This window comes from Lynx canadensis, chromosome D3 (assembly GCF_007474595.2).
Source record: "Lynx canadensis isolate LIC74 chromosome D3, mLynCan4.pri.v2, whole genome shotgun sequence".
Classification (NCBI taxonomy): domain Eukaryota; kingdom Metazoa; phylum Chordata; class Mammalia; order Carnivora; family Felidae; genus Lynx; species Lynx canadensis.
In genome coordinates this window covers 61,740,078-61,763,771 of record NC_044314.2, presented here as the reverse complement: position 1 = coordinate 61,763,771, position 23,694 = coordinate 61,740,078, and the positions used below count along the sequence as shown (strand labels likewise).

The 23,694-nt window shown below is 44.2% G+C and overlaps 1 protein-coding gene across 5 annotated transcripts; it reads left to right on the top strand.

Moving 5' to 3' along the window:
* The first annotated feature begins 1,120 nt into the window (after nucleotides 1-1,120).
* Nucleotides 1,121-23,504, top strand: MPPE1 (metallophosphoesterase 1). Of its 5 annotated transcripts, none has more exons than XM_030335659.1 (12): nucleotides 1,121-1,220; nucleotides 2,108-2,190; nucleotides 7,500-7,613; nucleotides 11,364-11,746; nucleotides 14,915-15,023; nucleotides 17,629-17,732; nucleotides 18,374-18,448; nucleotides 20,288-20,396; nucleotides 20,539-20,604; nucleotides 20,690-20,812; nucleotides 21,515-21,655; nucleotides 22,671-23,504. In XM_030335659.1, exons 4-12 carry the CDS (start codon nucleotides 11,478-11,480, stop codon nucleotides 22,851-22,853), a joined length of 1,179 nt encoding a protein of 392 aa, XP_030191519.1. In that variant the 5' UTR covers nucleotides 1,121-1,220; nucleotides 2,108-2,190; nucleotides 7,500-7,613; nucleotides 11,364-11,477; the 3' UTR covers nucleotides 22,854-23,504. The 5 variants fall into 5 exon arrangements, with proteins under 5 accessions (XP_030191519.1, XP_030191516.1, XP_030191517.1 ...); XM_030335656.1 differs by having other exon boundaries at nucleotides 20,536-20,604; XM_030335657.1 differs by lacking the exon at nucleotides 7,500-7,613 and having other exon boundaries at nucleotides 20,536-20,604.
* The last annotated feature ends 190 nt before the right edge of the window (nucleotides 23,505-23,694 follow it).

Here is a 23,694-nt window from a genome sequence, read left to right as displayed (position 1 = left end):
ATAAATAAATGTTAACAAATTTTTTTAAAGAAAATATTACAATATTCTTAATCAATAATAATGTTTCCATTTACTGCTTACTTACCAGATAGCAGGCATTTAGCTGGTTGCTTTCTATACGATTTCTATTATATCTCTGCACATTAAGTATACTCAGTTAGCAAAAATATACTAGAATTCGTTGGTTGGGAGACCCTGTGTGTTATTGCTTCGAGCTTCAGTTTTACTTCTTGTAACGTGGGGTAATGGTTCTTGCTCTTAATTTACAAGCTTATTCTGAGGATTATTTGAAGTAATGGATGTGAAGGCCCTTTGAAAAGTAGACCATGCCATGCTATACTGTTATTAACATTAGTTTGAAAAACATGAAAACTAAGTCCCCAACAGTCGCTCTGATGGCCTCATTTATTCATCGCACACTCCCTGAAGGCACTTTGCCAGGCCCTGGAGAAGACGACGGTGAGGGAGACCCAGCGTGGGACTCCGGAGCGCGGTCCAGCGGGGCAGGAGGAGGGAGCGAGCAATCACAGCGCCACCCACCGACGCCGCGCGGGGGTCAGGCGGCTCGACTTCCCGCCGCAGGCAGCTCCCCGGCGCCCGGGGCGCGGAGCCCGCCTCGAGCCGCAGCCGTGCAGACCGGAAACGAGACCGGGGCCGCCCTGACCCACGAGCGAGGCACCGGGGCCGCCGCAGGGCCGCCCTGACCCGCAACGGACGGCGCACCCCGCCTCCCCTCACGGGCGCTCGGTGCGCCAAAGGCTTCGCGGCCGCCGCGCCCCCCTCGCCTTCCCGGACGTTGTTCTGGGGGTTCCAGGGAAGCTGCAGCACTAAGGACTCACGGGGAGAGAAAAGTCTAGAAGACATTAAGGATGGCGCAAAGGACCGAGTCGTTGCGGAAGATGCGACCAAGTGTTGGGTTTTGCTTCTTTGCACCGACTGTTTAGGAACGCCGTGAGCCGCAGGGCCGAGCTGCTACCAGCTGGTCAGTCCGCACCGCCCGAAGAGTGCCGGGAGCCCGCGTTCCAGAACGCCGGCCCCCGGCGGGGGCGCGGCTGGGGGCGTGCCAGGGGCGGGGCTAGGGCGGGCCTCTCCTTGGCGACTGTGCGTTTCCCCGCCCGCCCGAGGCCGGCGGGGCGGGGTTCCAGGGCCGACCGGGACCCGCCGGGCCATCCGCGCGGAAACTGGAAGCTGGCGGGGATGGTCGGCGGGCTCCAGGACAGGTGAAGTGATGGGGGTCCGGCTTGCCCGGAAGCCTTTGCTTTCTGATCCGCCTCCCTTGTTGCTCTCCGCCCACAGCAAGCAAGATTTTCCAGGAATTCTTATGACCGTGTTATATAATATTTAGGCTTCTAGGTTAATTGCTATTTCTTGTTACTGCAAACTGGAACCTCCTTGCCTTTTTAGCATTGCAAGTTAGCCTATTGAAAAAACGGTATTCTGGGAATTAGTCATTCTTTGCTGGAGAATCACGATTACTTAAGGCCCCTGTATTACATCGTAGGGGCCTCTCTCTAGTTCACCTATGTAGACTGACAAAAAAAAAAATACGTCTTATTAAAAAATACCATTTAAGATGGAACATTTAACATGCAAATAGCCATTGATGACACTGTGGTAATATGCTTAAGATAATGGGCAAGTAAGAGAAAAAAACTACAGGTCAGTGCATGTTAAACATGTTTTAATGTTGTTTTTGGGTGGAGGGAATTTAGATATTTAATGATAGCTTTGAAGTTAAAAGTCACTCAACGGATAAAATATTTTGTTCCCAGTTATGGATTGCAGCTACTATTCTTATGTGTTGGGCAATGTAGAACAATGTTGCAATATGAACAATATAGAACAATGTTGTAATAATATAGAGCAATCTTAATATTTTATGCTATAATTTAAAAGAGCTATTCTAGAACAATAACATGTCAGTCATTTCTGTTTAGTGTGTGGTTTTCAGGTTATTTTTGTGTTGTAACGGCCAATCAGCTTCCTTCTCCTTGTGCCACAGGGCAGCAGTCACTGCCCTCTGGGAATTGATGCATCTTCCACTTTAATTAAATAGCTAAACGAATGAAAGATTCTTCAGTAACACACACATTTTGTTTTATTTCAGGTAGAGGTGCTCTGATTTGGGGGAACACAAGCCAACTTAGGGCCTTCATACCAGTCTCATCTACCAGTTGTATCCTTTAAAAGGTGAGAAGGTGACTTAGTGATATTCCCTTGAACACAGGCTCCCAAGACTTCTTTTTAAATATAAAAGTAGTGGCTTTATGGGGTGCCTGGGTGGTTCAGTCGGTTAAGGTCCCAACTTCAGCTCAGGTCATGATCTCGTGGTTTGTGGGTTTGAGCACTGCATCCGGCTCTGTGCTGGCAGCTCAGAGCCTGGAGCCTGCTTCAGATTCTGTGTCTCCCTCTCTCTCTGCCCGGCCCCTGCTTGCACTCGGTCTCTCTCAAAAACAGATAAATATTTTAAAAAATTTAAATATAAAAGTAGTGGATTTAGATCCAAAAAGGAAGCCTTTGCTCTAGGACATTGTTAGCTTGTAGGGTCTTGTGTGTGTGTTTTGTGTTTGTGTGCTGCTTCCTTTTTAAAGAAAATTGTGGCAAAACCTGCATAACATAAAACTTAACCATTTTAACCATTGTAAAGTGCACAGTTCGGTGACGTTTGGTACATTCACATTATTCTTCAACCATCACCACTATCCATTTCCAGAACTTTGTCTTTTTCCCAAATTGAAACCCTGTAAATAATGACTGCTCATTTCCCCCCTCACCCACCCTGACCCCTGGCCACCACCATTTTACTTTGTCTCTATGAACTGTCTACTCTAGTCCCTTATGTAAGTGGAAGCATATAGTGTTTGTCATTCTGTGTCTGGCTTATTTTACTTAGTATAATGTCTTCAGGGTTCACCGTGCTGTATCATGTATCAGAATATCATTACTTTAAATTAAAAAAAATTTAATTGTGGTAAAATATACATAAAATTTACTATCTTGCCAACTTTTCATAGACTTTTTTTTTTTTTAAAGAGCAGTTTTAGGTTCACAGCAAAACTGAACAGAAAGTAGAGAGTTCCCATATACCCCTGCCCCCACATAGCACAACCTCCCCCATTATCATCATTCTCCACCAGAGTCATAAATCTGTTACAATTGATGAATCTACACTGACATATCAAAATCACCCAAAGTCCATAGTTCACATTAAGTCTGCTCTTGGTGATGTACATCTAAGGGTTTTAACAATGTATAGTGATATTATATCCACGTATTAAATATCCACGTATAAAAATACCCAAGAGTATTTTTACTGCCCTAAATATCCCCTGTTCCCCGCCTGTTCATCCCTCCCTTCCTTCCCCTAAGCTCCCTGGCAATCACTGATCTTTTATGGTATCCATAGTTTTGTCTTTTCCAGAATGTCATATAGAAAGAATCATATAGTATGTAGCCTTTTCAGGTTGACTTCTTTTGGTTAGTAATATGCATTGAAGGTTCCTTCATGCCTTTTCATGGCATGATAGTTCATTTCTTTTTCGCACTGAATAATATTCCATTGTGTGAATGTACCACAGTTTGTTTATCCATTCACCTATTGAAGGGCATCTTGGTTGCTTCAGAGTTTTGGCAGTTAGGAAAACAGCTGCTGTAAATGTTTGTGTGCAGGTTTTTGTGTGGATGTAAGTTTTCAACTCATTTGGGTAAGATAACAAGCAGCACGATTGCTGGATCACAGGGTGAGAGTATACTTAGTTTTGTAAGAAACTGCCGAACAGTCTTCCAAAGTAGCTGTGCCCTTGTGTATTCCCACTAATAATGAAGGAGATGGTCTGTTACTCCACATCCTCGCCAGCATTTGGTGTGGCCCGTGTTCTGGATTTTGGTGACTCTAATTTGTGTGTGTGTCTAATAGGTGTGTATCTTGTTCTTGTTTTAAATTGCATTTCTTTAATGACCTATGATGTGGAGCTTTTCATATACTTATTTGCCATCATACTTCTTTGGTGAGCTGTCCTTGAAGGTCTTCGGCCCATTTTAAATTTATTTTCAATTATTAATTTTTCATTTTCCCCCCCAGCTATATTGAAATATAATTCACAAGTAAAATTGTACATATTTAAAATGTATGATGTGATGATTTGAGATACATCCCTATAGTGAAGTGGTTATCACAGTCTACACAACCATCAGCTAAAACATCCATCCAATTGCATGGTTATTTTTGTTTGTGGTGTGTGATGAGAATGCGTAAGATCTATTGTCTTACTTTTGCCCACTTTCTAACTGGGCTGTTTGTTTTCTTTTCTTTTCTTTTTTTTTTTTTTAAACGTTTATTTATTTTTGAGACAGAGAGAGACAGAGCATGAACGGGGGAGGGTCAGAGAGAGGGAGACACAGAATCTGAAACAGGCTCCAGGCTCTGAGCTGTCAGCACAGAGCCCGACGCGGGGCTCGAACTCACGGACCGCGAGATCATGACCCGAGCCGAAGTCGGCCGCCTAACCGACTGAGCCACCCAGGCACCCCTGGGCTGTTTGTTTTCTTATTGAGTTTTAGGAGTTCTTTGTATATGTTTGATAATAGTCCTTTATTAGAAGTGTGTTTTGCAAATATTTCTTCCAGTCTGAGGCTTGTCTTGTGATGCTTCTGAATCTCTCTGTACTCCATTTTTAAGTGTATAGTTCAGTAGGGTTGACATTGTTGTCCAATCTTTAGTGCTTTTCCATCTTGCAAAACGGGATCTACACCCATGAAACAACAACTCCCCGTTTTCCCTTTTCCCAGCCCCTTGGTCACCCCCATTCTACTTTCTGTTTGTATGAATTTGATGACTCTAGTTACCTCTTATAAATGGAATCACATAGTATTTGTCTCTTTGTGACTGGCTCATTTCCCTTAGTATCATGTCCTCAAGATTCATTCATATTGTAGCATGTGTCAGGATTTCTTTCCTTTTAAAGGACTGAGGAATATTCCATTATATATACACACGTGCCACATTTTGTTTGTCCATTGATCAATTGACAGACATTTGGGTTGTTTCCACCTTTTGACTGTTGTGAATAATGCTGCTGTGTACATGGGTGTACAGATATGTGAGTCTCTGCTTTCACTTCTTTTGAATGTTTACCTGGAAGTGAAATTGTTGGATCATGTAGCAGTTCCATTTTTAATTTTTTGAGGAACCACCACACTGTTTTTTATAGTGGCTGCACCATTTTACATTCCTACCAACAGTACACATGCATTGCAATTTCTCCACATTCTCATCAATGCTTATTATTATTATTTTTTTTTATAATAACAATCTTGTTTCTCCCCCTCATCCTTTTCTGTTTTTTTGTGGTTTTTTTTTGCTGTTGTTTGCTTGTTTTTGAGCAACTTGCATGAGATCACATACTAGGAAATAATACAACTGGGATATAGACTTCCCCAGCTGCTGGATCATGCCATCCCCGGGGCTTAGGAGAGAACCCAGGAGCTACCAAGCAAGTACATGAAAGTCATGTACTTCCCTTGTAGAAAGAAAGCTCTTTTCTCTAAAAAGGCTCAGGGAAGATTACTTCCCTTCCATCAGAGGGCCACCCAAACTTTTCTTTGGAAGAGTTCCACACAGGGGCTGGTGAGAAAATGTGTTCTGGCCACCTGTTTTGCCCATCTTTAAATTCCTGCTTGGCCCTTTGACCAGAGGGAACAGGTACATCTTCTTTAGCTGTTTCTCTTGTTCCTATGACTGGAGACTGTGAAGCGTTTAAAGACCAGAAGAGTGATAATATATGTTTGTAATTCTAGAATGTTTGAGACGGTAAGCTTAAATGGGGGTCGTTAACTCTGTGGATGCGTATCGAGCACTTACTGTTTGCAGGCACTATCCTGGGCACCGGCAGAGGCGGGATATGAAGACGGTGACTAGTGCAATGAGAAATGTATTTTATATCATGATCAGGACACACAGATCCGTGTACTGAAAAGTGGAAGCAAAAGTTTGGTGAAATAAACTTTATGATGCCTTGCCTTGACTCTGTACAGTGCAGGCTAATTTTTTCTATTCTGTTTTCTTCTATCTAATTTTTTAAAACTCTGGTCACAAACCGCCAAACTGATTTCATGAACCAGAGATGGGTTTCTTTTGGCTTTTTGAAAAATTCTGGGTTGGGAGATGTTACCGATGCCATCGTGTGTGATGTCAGGAATACGGAGTGTGTCGGTGGTAGAAATCAAAATCTCCAGATTCCGCGCTTTAGTTTTTACCAGGGCCCTCTGGGACCTTTAATATCAAGTGTAGCTCTCTTAGAGACAAGTCGGGAAGGGTCCTGAGGGGAGTGCATCTGCCTTTTGATCCCAGCCAGACTGAATATTGTTGGGAGGCCTGTATAGTTTTCCCTCTGGGATATCATTCACCGAGTTTAATAAAACTGACAAATTGACCTTGGGGGGTGAAAACACGAACATTTCAGTAATTTTGCGTTTTGAACCCAAATCTGCTACATGCAAAGGAAAGCGTCTCATATGGACAGAATTCTTCATCACTTAACCACAAGCACTTAACACGCAGAGAATATCATCTTTATTGAAACCCCTCATAGCTTAGTTTTACACCTAGTGATATAAGATGGATAAACATCTTTTCCCCCCATGTATTCACTGAGGAGGCAGGAAGAGCTGGCCATATCTGGGCCTGGGTGGAGCACTCCACAGTGTTCTGATAAAGGACCAGACCCTCCTTCCATTTTGTCTTAGAAAGAACACAGTTTCTCTCCGTTAGCCTGTAAAAGCCTGAATGTGGAAGATATAGTAGCATTTAGTTATTCAGGCTGTGTGGCTGTGGAGATTTTAAATCATTGGCCTACATATTATGGTTGAGATAAAATTACAAGTTTACTTCTAGTAAGGGAAGGGTATGGGGATTTTGGATGTCAAGCATTAGAAAGTCCAACTCAGTAAATGAGTGGGGAAGACAGCCGAAGATGGCCACAGCTTCTAGATTCTAATTTCTGGCCTTTATTCTCCACTGGGCTTCATTCTCCCTAATCTGATTATGGCCATTTGAATTGAGTTCCCTTGCCTTGAGCCTGTTGAAATTCATCAGATTGTAAGGTTTACTGTCTAGTCTAATCCTGATATACCTGCTTCATTTAAAAAAATTTTTGTGAACATTATTTCTGTCAATCTCCATGACATCAATGGAGGCAAGTGCTGTGACCCCCATGATGAGGCTCAGAAAGGGTAAGTGGCTTGCCCAAGGTCACAGATAGCAGAGCTGAGCAGTAGGTGGGGTTTTGTCCAATTCATCGTAGCTACTCTCTCTGCTGGTGGGTATTCATAACGTAGGAGAAAATACTGGAAGAGGAATAAGTGGCTGCTGATTCCCTATAGAGCTCTTCAGTTTTCCTGTTTCCTACCAAGAAAGGTAGGCTCAGTTGTCCCATGTCTGCTCCAGGGGTGGAGTGTCCTTTGCTCCCAATGGCTGGTGGTCAGCATGCTTTTTTTCACAGGTCAGCTGCATCAGAAAACGAGGACGCAGCGCCGTCCCTGGGGTTGGCTTAAGTGCAAGTTGGCTTGAACCCAAGGGGGAGGTCACTTTATACCCATCTGGAAGCAGCCATAAGGTAGGAGTGGCATCTCATTACGTAATGTGCACCTGGCATGGGGGCCTTGCTGTGTCAGTTCTAGGGAGAGATTGGATCCTTTCCCCACCCCATCAGCCCTAAAAATTACTGTCTTCATTTCAGGAGGTAAAAGGGGATATGCTTTGACCATAACATTGAAGACCACATTGGAGATACTACTTTGATGAGTCACACGATGAGTTTGGATAGAGAAGGAGAAGTAGTTTCCCAAGATTTGAGCAAAAGGAATTTTTGCTTTAAGGATTTGGTGTCAGAGGTTGTCAAATAATGGTTTTCACTCTGGTGAGGAGTTCTATTTCTTAAAAATGATCACACTATACTGGAGAGCTGATTGACACGGTGTTAGGGTTTTCTCAAGAAAGTATGGAACAGTACCAGCTAGCTTGCTCTCCCTCTTTGCCTTTCCTTTTTTTTTCCCTCCTACCCTCCCTCTCGCCTTCCCTCCCTCTCTCCTTCCTTTCCTCCCTTCCTCCTTCCCTCCCTCCCTCCCTTCATTCTGAGTCCTCTGGCTGAATGGCTCTGTGTGGAATATCTTTTATTTCTTTGTGGAAAAAAGAACACAGACGCTTGAGGGAAGGGCAGGGGCTCCCCCAACCTTTTGTTGCCACGTGGCCTTCCTTAAGCTGAGGAATTGTTCCCTGCCTTTGCTGCAGTCAGCCTGGAGGCAGGGGCCAGGCTGAGCCTCAGCAGGATCCAATGGGAACCTGGGAACCGGGTCGGGGAGAGCCAGCGCCACCTGTGAGTGCAAACCCGTGGCTTGTCTCTGTGTGTCCCGTTCTGCTCCCTTGGTCCAGGGAAGCTGACAGACTGCAGCTTTGTGTCCCCTCGGCTCCTGCCCCCCCCCCCCCCCCCCCCGTCTCTGCTGCACTTGGAGGGCAGGGTGGGCCTGCCGTGCTCCAGGCCATCCATCTTCCCTTGCTGTGTTCCTGGATCTTAGCTATCACCACCGAAAACAGCTTCTCTCATGAAAGGAGGTGGGTGTAGAGAAGCAATTAGAAAGTTGTCATTCTGGTTTTTACCTCGGGAACTTGGAGCCTATAAAGAGCAAAGCTTTGCATGTTAAGAGAATTCTGAGGCTAACTCCAGAAGGCTGGCATTCCTTCCTCTCAGCTTGTCCTCTGCGGCGTGAGGAGACATTAAAGTTTTAGGAAGTTTCAGCTGCTGTTTTTAGGATTTCAGGAGATCCTTCCACCTTTTGAAAGAAAATGAGACATTAAGACCAAATGGTTGCTTCAGACATATTTGACTGAATCAAAACAAAGGAAATTGGATGGTATTAAGAAATACATTCATTGTTCCTTAGAGTCTTTGTCTCTCTCTTATGAGCATCACCCAAACAAAATCCGTACCCTTAGTTGTTACTGGCAGCAATTGCACCTCCTTCTGGAGTTTGACTGCTGATAAGTGGATGACAGCAGGAGTCCTTGCTTTCTCCTCACCTGCATCAGATTAAGCACCAGCCTTATGGGCTGGAGCCTTATGGGGTGGCTGCACCCCCCGAGTTGCCCAGAACTGCCCTGTTTTTTTATTATTGTTAGTGCCACCTTTCACTCTCAGAGGAGTCCCCAGTTAGAAGATAAAGTACGGTGATTTTAGTTATGTGGCACAGGGGTTCAACCTTAGAGAAAACAGAGGGGGCGAGGAGGTTCTAAGTACAAGGACAACGTATGGCACATGGTCATGGTGGTCGGACCCGCTTGACAAAGATACTATGGATGTTCTGAGTAGAGTTCCAGGAAGAGCATTTGAGCCCAGGTTACATGCACAGCTGCTTTTGACCTCTCTGTCTGAAAGGATGCATTTAAAATCTGGCATTCGAGTCCTGTTCCCTCTTTAATCAAATACTTCCCAGTAAGAATGCCACTCGAGAGCAGGTGGAAGAAAGTGAAGGCTTGGGCACAGAGCCATTCATTCCCCTCCTATCCTCTCATTTCTTCTTTTCTGAAAAGCCATAGATGGGCGTGAGGGCTTCGTAGTCCAGCAGACCATTGTCACAGCTCCATTTGGAGAAGCGTGAAGTGTATCCATCATCTTTCAGTTTCTGAAGGCACTTTCAATTCTGGGGTTATGTTTTGAACCTTTGGTAATGGCTCAAAATACATGTTTACCCCCATTTATTTTTCTTTAGGTAATTTTTATGTTTACTCCCACTTAGTTTTCTTTAATCTTACCCTGTAGATAAGATTTTTAAAAAGTCCTGTATCTTAATATAGAATGCCGCTGTGCAGTAAGCAAGGGCCTTTTATAGGGACTCGGGCTTACATGCAAACATGAACAGCTCTGGAAACGGAATTTTGCAGACATTGTTGTAGACCCTCCAGGAATGAGACTGTTCGTGACCCCTTGTCTGTCAACCATATGAAGGTTCCTGCATTCATCTTAGAACATCATTTCCCCAGAAAGGGCTTTTCTGTATATATTGGCTCAGTCAGCATCTGGTCAATGTCTCTCATAGCCCCCACCCACTCTGAGACTTCTGGAGTTTTTCCCATATCTGAGTTCTCTGCAGCCACCAGGTCACTACCCTTTAAGATCCTCATCCTTTTTTTTTTTTTTTCTTTTTTTAAATGTTTATTTATTTATTTTAGAGAGAGAGAGAGAGCGAACAAACAAGGGAGGGGCAAAGAGAGCGGGAGGCACAGGATCCGAAGCAGGCTCCAGGCTCCGAGCTGTCAGCACAGAGCCTGACACGGGGCTTGAACCCATGAACCGTGCGATCATAACCTGAGCCAAAGTTGGATGCTTAACTGACTGAGCCACCTAGGCGCCCCTAAGATCCTCATCTTGAGCATAAGATGAAGAACTTTAGTAGCATTCCACTTTTTTTTTTTTAAGTGGGCTTCACTCCCCTCCCATTGCGAGGTTCAACTCACAACTGTGACACAAAGACCTGAGCTGAAATCAAGAGTTAGCCGCTTAACTGACTGAGCCACCAAGGTGCGCCGCTCCCCCACCCCACCTCCCCACCAACATGCCACTTTTTAAAGCCCATTTCAGGTCGTCCATGTACCAGCCTTTTTCTTCATATGTGTCAAAAGTAAATGCTTTTTTTTTTAATAGGATGCAAAGTTCATTTATGATTCCAAAAAATCCAGAAACATTTTAAAGTTTCCCATAGAGAAACCATGGCACATAAATGTCTTCTGACAGAAGGCCATCCAGAATTTTAAGGCCGATTTGCAGGTGAAAACCCATGTTTGTGAAACATATAGTCCTAATGCATCATTGACAGATGTGTGCTCTGTGAGGCTCCGGCCTCCGAGCCCAGAGTGGAATGGATTGCTCAGATCCCTGAAGCACATTGTCTGTGAATATTCACTTCTTTTGTGGAAAAGCAGTGTGGAAAAGTGATGAATTCATACCAGAGGCAACACAATGCAGGGGGCTTCTGGCCTGTTGATTTGTAAGGTCCAGGAAGGGCAGTGAATCCCTTTGGGATTCAAGTTACTCCTACTTAATATTTGTTGACTTTCCCTATTATGTGTCCTACCTTAACATTGTCTGGACGGATTGTTATTTAATGATTTCCAAAGTGGTAGTAAAACCTTTTTTAGCGGGAAGATCATTCTTCTAGCATAATCTGACATAGTATTCTTGTACAAGTATTGGACACTTCATGTATTTGGCAATATAGGTAGGATTCTGGAACTCATTAGTTCTTAAAAGAATGAGATAGTGTGTGTGGCATTATTACAGAACGTAATCCAATCATTTCTCTTTTCCCTGTAGGTACATGGCTAAGCCCTGGACACCTGCCGCACCTTATGCAGGATTCCACAGTCCCCCCTGGTGAATTCTTGATGGATTTCACTCCTGATTGCTGGCAATTCCTGGGCAGGAGAGATGGCCCTGATCAGGCTGGGGTTTGGAAGGCAGCATCTTTATCTGTTAAGGAGGAGGAGTTTCTTGCTGTCGAAACTCATAGCCGTTGTCTTTGCTGTGCTTCTATTCTGCGAATTTTTAATCTATTACTTAGTGATCTTTCGATGCGATTGGCCTGAGGTGAAAACTCCAGCCCACAACAGTGGACAAGAAACTCTGAAAGCCATGTTTTTGGCTGATACTCACTTGCTTGGGGAAATACGAGGCCATTGGCTAGACAAATTACGAAGGTAGGAGCTACAGTCAGAAATCTTTCTGATTCTGAATCTTTCTGGTAGAGAGTCTCTCTCCATAGGTCAAGGTACTCATTAGTTATTTTCTTCTCAAAGAAAGACACATGGGACATGGGACTTTTCCTTAAACATACCATTTGCTGAGCATCTGTTATTTATAAGGACCCAGGATTTGGAAGGCAGGTCTGGGTTTGAGTCTTGTGACTTTGGACAGGTTACTAGGGCTCCTCCAAGCCTGTCTGCCTCCTTGTTAGTAACAGAGACCTTATGGGCTGTATGAGGAAAATGCCCACAGTAAGGTCCAGCACATGGGTATGGCCGGTCAAGGTAGGTTTCCCTTTTCTCCTGGGCAGGGGGAGAAACAGAGCTGGGTTGGTGGTCCTCTCTTGCAGGCAATGGTGTGTAGTTTATCATTTTATTTTTTAAAATTATTTTTTATTTTTTTAATGTTTATTCTTGAGAAAGAGAGCATGAGCAGTGGAGGGACAGAGAGAGAGGGAGAGACAGAATCTGAAGCAGACTCCCAGCTCCAAGCTGTCAGCACAGAGCCTGATGCAGGGCTCAGACTCATGAATTGTGAGATCGTGACCTGAGCTGAAGTCAGACACTTAACTGACTGAGCCACCCAGGTGCCCCAATGGTGTGTAGTTTTGAGCCTACTTGAGCAGATATGTGGCTTTCACCCTGGGGAGAGGATCAGGTCCTGTCTCTCCCACTTAGACCTGCCTAGCATAATCCATCTGCTTTCCCATCAGAAGGCTTTTTAAAAAATTTAACTGTGATAGAGTACACATAACATAAAAGTTACCATCGTAAACAATTTTAAGGGTACATTTCAGTGACATCAAGTACATTCATATTGTTGTGCAACAATCACTGCCAGCCGTCTCTGGAACTTTTTCATCTTCCCAGGCTGAAACTTGGTCCTCATGAAATACTGACCCCTCCTTCCCCCTCCACCCCAGCCCCTGCAGCCACCATTCTACCTTCTCTCTCTATGGATGTGTCTACCCTAGGTTCCTCATATAAATGGAGTCATACAGCATTTGTCCTTTTGTGTCTGGCTTATTTCACTTAGTATGATGTCTTCAGGGTTCATCCATGTTGTGCATGTGTCAGGATTTCCTTCCCTTTTAGGGTTGCATAATATCCGTTGTATATGTAGACCACATTTTGTTTCTCCATTCACCTGTTGATGGATACTTCCACTTTTGGCCATTGTGAAGAATGCCCACCGAAAGGCGACTGATGGGGCTTTCTACCCCAGGGCATCAGAGCTCTCTTCTTGTCCTTGGTGACGCACTACCCTGCCCCCTTTTCCTCATCATGACTGCATTTGTGCAGGTCTTTAACCTTTACTAGGAGGAATATCCGTGAGCACTTTGGATATGGATGAACCTTGGGGGTTGGGGGTGGGGAGGGGGTGAGATGTGTAATGTCCTTAGAGGTGAGTGACAAAGGCGAGACAAAAGAAGGAAAGATGGATGGGGCCTTCCTTCTTTACTCAGAGTTTTAAACCAAAGGAGGCATGAGATAGAGAAGGGCCAGGGTGAGATTTCCTTGAGCTTCATTTGGGTTTTACCAGTTGAGCTTTCTTCCCTGCCCTCCTGCTGCTGCTGTTTCTAGGTGCTTTCTTCTCCAGGGTGACTAACATTCAATCAAGAAAAACTGAGAAATGAATTTTGGGAGGTATCTTGAGTGAAGGGGTGCACCACGCAGCAGTTTACATGGGGCCTGGCCAGTCTTCTCTGACCCCAAATTACCTTCCCCTATTTATGTGCCCCGGGATGTCACAGTCCCCTTGGGTAGAGGAAAAACAGCCAGGAGGATGCCTTAAAAAGCAGGAAGAGTTGGAATCCTTAGGAATAGGACACAGGTCATAGTTGGTCAGGGAGAGGGGAGGGTGGGTCAAGGAAGCACTAACATGTTTGAACACCTATTGTGTGTTGGTGCTGTGCTGGGCACTTGACAAATGCTATCTCATGTAGGGGCGCCTGGGTGGCTCAGTCAGTTAAGTGTCTGACTTTGGCTCAGGTCATGATCTCATGGTTCGTGACTTTGAGTCCTGTGTCGGGTCCTGTGCTGACAACTCAGAGCCTGGAGCCTGCTTCGGATTCTGTGTCTCCCTCTCTCTCTGCCTCTCCCCTGCTTGCACTCTCTCTTTCTCTAAAATAAATAATAAAACACGAAAAAAAAAACCAAACCCCAAAACAACAGATGCTATCTCATTTAATCCCATAACTGTCTTATGAGAGACATAGGATTTATTATTCCTGTTTACTAATGAAGAATAGAAATCAGAGAGAGTAGGCAGCATCTTCAAGGCCACACAAGTGGTTAATGGGTGCAGCTGGAGTGCCTGTCATGTTCTAGATCCCCAGCTCTTTTCATTTACTTGTCTTACCAATGGGATGATTTCTTGGATGTCTGAAGTCTCTAGGATTTACAGTTTTGGTATTAGCTAGTCTGATTCTCTCTTTATCTCCTCCCAATTCTGAAGGCACGTAGGAAGTTGAGGTCCCTTCAAGAAGAAAGTGAAACTTAAGCCAGATGCTATCATCTCCTTGGTGTGGTGCAAAATCAGTCTATGCGAGGCATCTTTGGAAGCTGCGTTAAGCCCTCCCTGACCTCTCGGGCTGTCATGAGGGATGGCTTCTGGGGTACAGTGTGTGTGGGGCCTAATCTGTGGGTGTCACATAGGGGGAAGTCAGCCTTTAAGATGTGTGGGTGGGGCAGTCCGACTCCCTGGGGGCTGTTGTTCCCCACATTTAATCAGATATGGACTCTGACCCTTCCAAGCATGGATGGGAAGCAGGGATGGGGCCATGAAGGAGAATGGGACTGTTCCGTTTCCTTTTTTTAATTTTTATTCTTAAATATTTATTTGAGAGAGACAGCATGCGTGCGCTAGTGTGCGCAAATGCAGGAGGGGCAGAGAGAGGAGAGAGAATCCCAAGGAGGCACCACGCTGTCAACGCAGAGCCCAATGCAAGGCTTGAACCCACGAACTGTGAGGTCATGACCTGAGCCAAAATCAGGAGTCAGACGTTTAACCAACTGAGCCACGCAGGCGACCCTCAGCTCACTTTTTAAATGGCCCATAAGACAGATCTGGGCTCTCCTAAGAAACAGACTGATGCTGTGCTTTTTCCTGTTGGCCTCAAGGGAGTGGCAAATGGAGAGAGCCTTCCAGACAGCTCTGTGGTTGTTGCAGCCAGAAGTCGTCTTCATCCTAGGGGACATCTTTGATGAAGGGAAGTGGAGCTCCCCCCAGGTAGGACCCTATGATCCGGGCACCCTCATCCCATCCTGCTTTCAGGGTGCAGCACAGGCAGCCCAGAAAATCCATGAAGCGGTATCAGTGAGAGTTGAAAGTTTTGCTTACTACCAATATTAAAAATGTATCGTCTATCTTGAAGGTCATTAGGATCTGTACCTTGAGTTAAGCTAATCTTAGACAGTTGAACCTTGAACAATGCCAGGTTAGGGGTGCTGACCTTGTGTAGTCAAATATCTGTGGGTAAGTTTTGCTTCTCCTCAAACTTAACTACTAATAGCCCACTATTGACCGGAAGCCTTACTGTTAACATAATTAGCACATATTTTTTTATATTACATGTATTCTATACTGTATTCTCTCAATAAAGTAAGCTAAGAGAAGAAAATGTTATGAAGAAAATCTTAAGGAAGAGAAAATACATTTATAGTATGGTCCTGTCTTTATATCTATATATATAGATATATTATATATTATATATATACACATATATATATTATATAGAGAGAGTATGGTCCTGTCTATATCCACATATAGGTCGACCCACACAGTTCAAACTCTTCTTGTTCAAATATCAATGGTATTTGTTTATGTAGGAAATAGGTAGTTTAGTCAGACCTTACTTTGTTGGAATGTGTATTCCCATGATCCTCTCAGAAAGGGAAAAAGAGGCAAGGTGGGTGCAAAGTTGCTTTTCAGCAGAATTACAGAATGCATATGGAAATATAATTTGACTTAATGCTCTTTTATTTAACCACGAAATTATGAGAACTGTGCTATAAAAGTTACTTGCTACTCTCCTTTTTCTTTCTTCTGAGGGAGAGGTGCAGAAGGGGCCTTAGGGGCCTGTTGTGAGGCTACTGTGCCTGTAGGGGTCTCCATCTGGGTGGTGAGGTGGCATAAGCCTTTCCATCACCAAAGAGAAAGGCTGTTCTCACCCTAGCTGTCAAAATATTTGGCTTATTATATTCCTGGAATTAACGGAAAAAAAGAAAAAAGCTGTTTTGCTGCTTAGTTGAAAATGTTTAGTCACAAATGGTTTTTAGAAGGGATTTTGGGGGGTGGGATATTTTTAAAAAATCCATTGGCATTTCCCAGGATAACCCAAAAGGCATACAAGGAAGGTCTTGGTCCAGATCTGATAGAAACCCACTATTTATAAGGTTGCCTTGTTCGTTATAATCTAGTCTGTAATTAGATATAAGATAATGGAAATACTATATGCAACAAATAACTAGTTATAAAATGAGGCTGGATATACATGTTGCTTTTGCATGTTGGATATGCGACAAATAACTAGTTATAAAATGAGGTTGGATGTACATGTTACTTTTGCTTAATTTTGAAAATTAAGGGCAGCATTTTATGTTTTTATGTTTTTCTAACTTTGTTATTCTAACTTTATTTTTATTTTTTAGTGTTCTTTAAAAAATGTTTACTTTGAGAGAGTGAGTGGGGAAGGGGAAGGGGCAGAGAGAGAGCCGAAGAAAGAGAATCCCAAGCAGGCTCTGTGCTATTAGCTCAGAGCCCAATGTGGGGCTCAATCCCATGACCCTGGGATCATGACCTGAGCCCAAATCAAGTCAGATGCTCAACTGACTGAGCCACCTAGGCGCCCCTATGTTATTCTACCTTTAAATGTTATATGTTAAAGTGAAGTCTTTGTAAATGTATTGAAGGACTCTCTATCCAGCATATTTCTCTAGTGTGGACCTTATTTAAAACTTTTAGGATAAAGTTAATTACTATTCAACTAAGTATTGTCTTCCTAGTGTTTGTCCAAGTGATGTTTTTAGGCTTAATAAAAGTCAGAATGATACAAATCTAATTCTCAAGCTTTAATAGTTAAAGCAAATGTCAGCAGAATCTTGAAATATTTGTTGGATTTTGTCTTTCCCCCACATCCCATCCATTCTCATTCCCACAGTTGTAACCATGGGGAAGTGCTAAGATGAGGGATGTACTCATCCTTGTATTGGTTGAGACATACGAATTTGCTTGGCATTTCCTAAGAGCCTCTTCTTACAATGTGTCCAGATCTGGAGTGATTATCAGCCTGGACTCCATGGTTGGGCTTCGGGGGATCTTTTCAGGGGATCTTAAAACAATGGATGTATGAATCAAATATTTTGAGGATTGCCATCTAATGTTTTAATATGGGGGAATATCATTTAAATTTTTTTCAATGTTTACTTATTTTTGAGAGAGAGAGAAAGACAGAATGTGAGTGGGGGAGAGGCAGAGAGTGAGAGGGAGACACAGAATCTGAAGGTCTGAGCTGTCAGCACAGAGCCTGACGTGGGGCTTGAACTCACGAACCATGAGATCATGACCTGAGCCGAAGTCAGACGCTTAACCGACTGAGCCATCCAGGTGCCCCTGGGGGAGTATCACTTAATTAAAAGTTGGCATCAGATTAAATAAAATATTAAGTCTTAGAAAAAGAAGTATGACATAGAATTGGAAATTCTAAGTTCTACATTAGCTCTATGAGCATCTGATTTGGACAGGGTAATTAACTTATCAGAATAAGGAGCATATTTTTTAGCCACAGGGAAGAGAGGTTTCTGTAGCTCTCAGCAGTGACCTGTTTTTCCCACAGGCCTGGGCAGATGATGTGGAGCGGTTTCAGAAAATATTCAGACACCCACGTCATGTGCTGCTGAAGGTGGTTGCTGGCAACCATGACATTGGCTTCCACTATCAGTAAGTAGTTCAGTGAAGCATTGCATCCTGAGGGCTCTCCTTAACTATAACTTTAAACCTACCATTCTGGTGAAAGCCTTACTTATGCTGTGTGGGGGACATTTGTTGCCCTTGAATGATGTAAGCCCAGGAGCATAAACTCCACAGGGCAAAGATTTTTGTCTTGGCACTTGTATACCCTTAACAAATCTCTGTTGAATAAATGATTTGTATGTGCCCTTGGGGGATTCTGACTTGAAACTTACGTTTAATGACCAATTGTTTTCTTTGGGACTCAGAAAACAAGACCATTTACACTTTTGTAAATGGCATTTATATAGTGCTTATGATGTGCCAGCCTGTTTTAAGCGCTTTACTTCCTTATAGTAACTCATTTAATCTTTCTGATGGTCCTGCTATTTTAACCATTGTGCTGGTGAGGAAACTGAGGCTCTGGGGACTAAGTCACTTGCCCCAGTCTTTACAGTCAGTCAGTGGTGGAGCTGAGATTTGCACCTGATAGCCTGGGCCAGCTGGAGCTCTCACCTCAAAAAGCTAGTCTGGCACTCAAATCCTGAGTTATTTCTTGTGTTTATGCTAAGTCTGAAGAGGTCCTAAGATGGCTTGCTCTGAAAAATGTTTCTTTTTACAATTGAACATAGGATGAGCACATACAAAATAAAACGATTTGAGAAAGTTTTCAACCCTGAAAGGCTGTTTTCTTGGAAAGGAATTAAGTGAGTATTATTTATGAATTAAAAAAAAATTTTTAACGCTCATTTATTTTTGAGAGACAGACAGATACAGAGCATGAGTAGGGGAGGGGCGGAGAGAGAGAGGGAGACACAGTATCTGAAGCAGGCTCCCAGGCTCTGAGCTGTCAGCACAGAACCTGATGTGGGGCTTGAACTCATGAACTGTGAGATCATGACCTGAGCCAAAGTCTGACACTTAACCAACTGAGCCACCCAGGCACCCCTATTTGTGAATTCTTAAGGAGCCCTTCAGTCCTTGGAAACTTAATTTTTTAAGGGAACTGTCTTCGCCTGCCACACCGGGCTCTGTGTGGCGTGGTTTACGGTTTCTGATGAAGGCACCACAGGCCTCATCCTGCCTGACGGTCACTGTCAGAGTCACCAGCCCGGTGGACCAGCCAGTCTCTGACTTTGCCTAGCCACTGAGGGCAGCGTCTTCCTGTGTGCGGTGTCTCTGGGTGATAGAGATTCCATCAGGCCACTTTGTAGAGGAGTATATTTCATTTGTTCAAAATGTACTTGTTTCCCTTTATAAAGGATACTATTGACATCATGCTATCCCAGGATTGGGTGCAGGTGTGTCCACTGGGCTGTGTAGCTGTGTGCCCCACCCCCACGCCCGTCAGCCTTGATCTGTGGACCAAAGTGTCCCAGCCCTTTTGTCTGACCACAAATGAGCACCTGCTCTCCTTCTGCGTGGCCATTTTCGTGCTGTGTCTGGACCCTGTCGAGTCCGTGTGTATGTTTGCAGCACAGTGGACGAGACCATACATGGTGTTCTAGTTGCAGACCTAGTGGAGAGAGAAAAGGTGGGAGAGGAAGGCTCTTCCTCTTTAGGTCATGGCCCCCATGGGTTTCCAGCACTCGTGACTTTGGCCATGATAGCTCACTGGGCCCATCTCAAGAGATGATCTGTGACACTCCCAGAGACCAGGTCGGGGGTTCTCTACAAATGCTCGCTCTTTCCCTCCCTTTGCCCATAGGACTAAGTTTCTAGTAGCGTCCTTTCCTGAGTCATATGAAGACTTGACATAGTTGTAGTTCTTTTTCCCTAGGGAGTAGAGTTTAGGAAACTTGAAGTGCACTGACCATATTTCAGATCGTTTAGTTAGCTCCTTCTCACTAAAATTCTTTAAATTTCAAGCAATCTTTACTGACAGGTGCCTTCTTCACGCCCAGTTGATACGTGTAGGAGATGAAAGCATATTTAATGGGAGTCTATAAAAATATAATTAAGGTAAAGTGGTTGTAAAGGGCAACCAAAACTGACTTTATCATCATCCTAATTTGGGATTATCCATACCAGTTAGCTGTGACCTGCAAACCCCCTCCCACCCTGCCTTGTTTTCTGAGTGTGCAGATGTTAGCAAATGTTGCCTGTGGTTTGCTTTATGTAATAATAACAGTATCTAACATTTACCAAGTACTTCCTAATGGCAGGCTTGATGGTAGTATTTCATTCCGTCCTTACCACAAGTCAGTGGCATGGGTGTGCTATTATATCCCTGTCTTTTCACGTGGTCAGATGCGAGGCTCAGTGGTAGTCTGACCTGAGAGCTTCTGTAATCTGGGATTTCTGAAAGTTCAAGGTTAAAAATCTTCTTATGATGTCTTAGACTCCACTCCCAGTATACTGCTGTTTTGTTTTCTTGACTCGTACCTAAAAACATAGATTAGTCGAGTGGAGATTTAAAGCTGTTCTGGGGCATGTTTCTTCACACTATGGGTGCTTTCCTTTTGCTTCACGGGAACAGCATTGTGAGAAGACAGTACACGGGAAGCCCAGTGGCCCTGACTCTCTGCCTCCTCCCTCTGTCTCAGTTTTGTGATGGTCAACAGTGTTGCCCTGGAAGGGGACGGCTGCAACCTTTGCTCCGAAGCAGAAGCTGAAATTATCGAAATTTCTCACAAACTGAATTGCTCCCGAGAGGTAGGAGAGCATCTGAATGCACAGGTGCTTCTGTTCTGGCATCTTCTGCGGTGTGGTTGCTGCACTTTGTGTTTTGTCCACCTCTCAGTTCCCTCTTCCCTTCCTGCTGGGGTTGCCGGGTTAACTGATTCCTCCCCAGCAGGAACATCACTCCAGCAGGTGCACAGATGAGCAGCCGCTGCCGGCGTCAGCCCCGGTCCTTCTGCAGGTGAGCGGGGAGAAGGTGGCTCTGCATATCTGGTGGACCAACCAGGGCCTCCTGGTCACATCTGACCGTCTCGAAATCCTGGCAGCATTTCCCCCTTTACCGGAGAAGCGATGCTAATTGTTCCGGGGACGACGCCGCACCTCTGGAAGAGCGGGACATCCCCTTTAAGGAGAGATACGATGCACTTTCCCGGGAGGCCTCACAAAAGGTTTGCTGTGGACTCCGATGCCCCCCAACAGACAGACAGATGGCTGTCACAGTTAGCCACCTGAGGGCGGAGGGCAGGGCTTTGGCAACATCAGCTTTTCCTATCACCCTTTTGTCCCTCCCGTACCCCACCCCCGGTACTTCAACTGCCTAGTATCAAGTTAATGAACATCCTCAGCTTTAAAAAACTTTATTCGAAGTTTTTTCCACCAATTTAAAGGTATTTGGAAATGTGAATGGAACTTAGAGTTAACTTTGGGGGCTTAGGATGTGCTGACTTGTATGTATTTATATAATACAAATATGTATTTATATATTACACAAATATGTATTGTATAATACTTAAATTATAATTATGATATATCAGTATATGAAAATATTTTTGTTATTTTATAAATAAAACATAATGTAAATATTTATATCATATAAATACATATTTGTGTAATGTATGATATGCTGTACTATGTGATAAGATACAAATATATTTATAAAATACATCTACAAAAATATTTATAAAAATATAAAATCTGCGATGAGAAGGATAGATTTTCCCTAAAAGCTCGAACTTACTTTTGATAGGATTTTAAGAAAAAAATGAAGCACTCTACCAAGTAGGGATTTTATATTTATGTTACTGAATACGGGCCCCGATGGGGCTCTGTCAGAGCACTAACCAGCTATCGCTGTCCCCCGGGTGCGGTAGCTGCTCTGGTGGCTCCGGCCGCGGCTGGTCCTGAGCGGCCACACGCACAGTGCCTGCGAGGTGCTCCACGGGGCGGGGACCATGGAGATCAGCGTGCCGTCTTTCAGTTGGAGGAACAGAAACAACCCCAGTTTCATCATGGTAATGTGGACGTTTATTTTCATCTGAAAGCTTTCATATAAGTATTGACATCAACACAGTAATCAACTATTTAATTGCTGCGATCCGTAAACACATACAAAAGCTGTAAATACAAACTTCCCCTGCTCCACACGCGCACTTAGTTTGATACACTGACCCCTGTCTAAACACCTCCCTGGGGACAAATAAACATGGCATTGCTCCTGTAGGGGGCGGGGTGGGGGGCATCTTACAGAGTGATTCCAGGGACGGCACTGTTCTCAGGTCTGAGCCTCTGCGTTTTTAATTTTCTAAGGAAACAGGATCATGTCTTCATTAGCCATACTCCATCATCTTGTCTTAGGTTCCAAACGTGCCCATTTGCTCTGGCAGAAAAAGGCTATGGCTTTTGTAAGTTAGCTCAAGATGTTTCAGTTAGTGGCCACCTGGTGTTTATTTCACCCAGGTCATAATGCTTTTATGTCAGGTACTTTTACTTCATGAAAAGGTGGGGAAACCCTCATGTTTTCAGATTCAGAGTAAACGAAACCATTCCCCAGTGTCGTTCCACACAGCAAACATGTCTTCAGAAAAACCCATTGAGGTGCCCCCGGCACATGCATTTCTGGGTAACAGGTTGCTTACTTTAGCATCGAGCGCCATGAGAAATGGCCTTGTAGTCACTCCCCATTTCTCAATGGCCACTTACATATGGCCTCTTACATATGCCTCTTGTATCTCTGGCACGTATGCCCACTGCACTTTAGAGGAACCCATTGTGCCGGGGACTGGTTTCAACGGAGAGGTCAGCTCCACTCGGCACACTGGGAGCCTCCACGTTGTGTCTCCGATCAGTGCTTGGGGTGGGTGGCTGGCTCGTGGAAGCTGTGCCCCGCAGTCTCAGGGGAGGAGAGCCACTTCCTGGCCTCACCTGAGGGGACCAAGAAGGCTGTGTCTCCTGTTTTGTCTAAGACTGGTGTGTTGGTGCTGCGGCAGGGCTCTGACTGCAGCATCACTATTCTCATTTCCTTTCCAGGGCATGTTGACCCCCACAGAGTACGCCCTTGCCAAGTGCTACCTCCCCTATGAGAACACCGTTCTGGCCACATACTGTGTAGCAGTTGGGTTCCTTGCGGTCCTCACGTTAGCTCACTTTAAGCTCCTAGCCTCGCCTCTTCTCTTTGGTTGGAACTTGCTCAGAAAACTTAAGACAACGTAAAGCGCAGGAGACGCTTTTGCATTTCGTCACAAATAACAAAGGCAGGAAAACTGAACTCTGGGTAGTGCTCATGTGAGAAGGGGACAAAGGGGGTGGCGGTCTTTACACCCATCACAGGAACTGTAAATCACGGATGCGAACTCCTGCAAGGATAAATAGTTGACTGTACTATTCTCATGCTATAACAATGGAACGTGTACTCTACAACAAGTCTGTTTTCTCATTTTATCAAATATATGTATAACCAAAGATCGTGTCTGTACAATATGTAAAAGCTATTAAAGTCTCACTTGCATGCACTATGCTGTCTGTCCTTCCCCAAGATGGAGCCGGCACCTGGGATTATGTGTGCACAAACACTGGGCTTGCTTCTGTCCCCCTACGAAGTGGGCCTCAGACTCCTATATACTATAAAGCTATGCACTTAAAATAAAAGTACAGACGCCACAAGCAGGAATATATTGTTTTCACAGACTTTTGTGCTTCTGTGCTCATTATGGAATCAGATTTTTAGCTAAGTGTAATTTTCTCTCCAGCAGGCCAAGCTGTTAAATCTGAATTTAATGTCTGTCTGTGATCAAAAGAAACCTGACAAAGAGCTGGGAAGGGGCTTTTGGTACTTAAAAATAAATATGTCTTGATAATTTGAAACCAGGTAAAACGTGTTCTTTTCCAAGAGTCCAACTCTGTGTTTGAAGAGGAAGTTGAGTTACTGCTGAGTGATAACGTATATAACAGTATGCAGCTTTTGCTTTTTGTGCATATGGGGGTGTGTGTGGCTCTTCGGTTCACATTTTATGTGGAAAGTGCAATGGAAACACAGTAATTTCTACTTTATGTG

What these genes read in the sequence shown, in the direction of transcription:
- MPPE1 (XM_030335657.1), top strand. Translation starts at nt 11,478, where the DNA reads ATGGCCCTGATCAGGCTGGGGTTTGGAAGGCAGCATCTTTATCTGTTA. An exon ending in TGGCTAGACAAATTACGAAG is followed by an intron (nt 11,747 to 14,914) that starts GTAGGAGCTACA and finishes GTTGGCCTCAAG; the next exon opens with GGAGTGGCAAATGGAGAGAG. An exon ending in GACATTGGCTTCCACTATCA is followed by an intron (nt 17,733 to 18,373) that starts GTAAGTAGTTCA and finishes AATTGAACATAG; the next exon opens with GATGAGCACATACAAAATAA.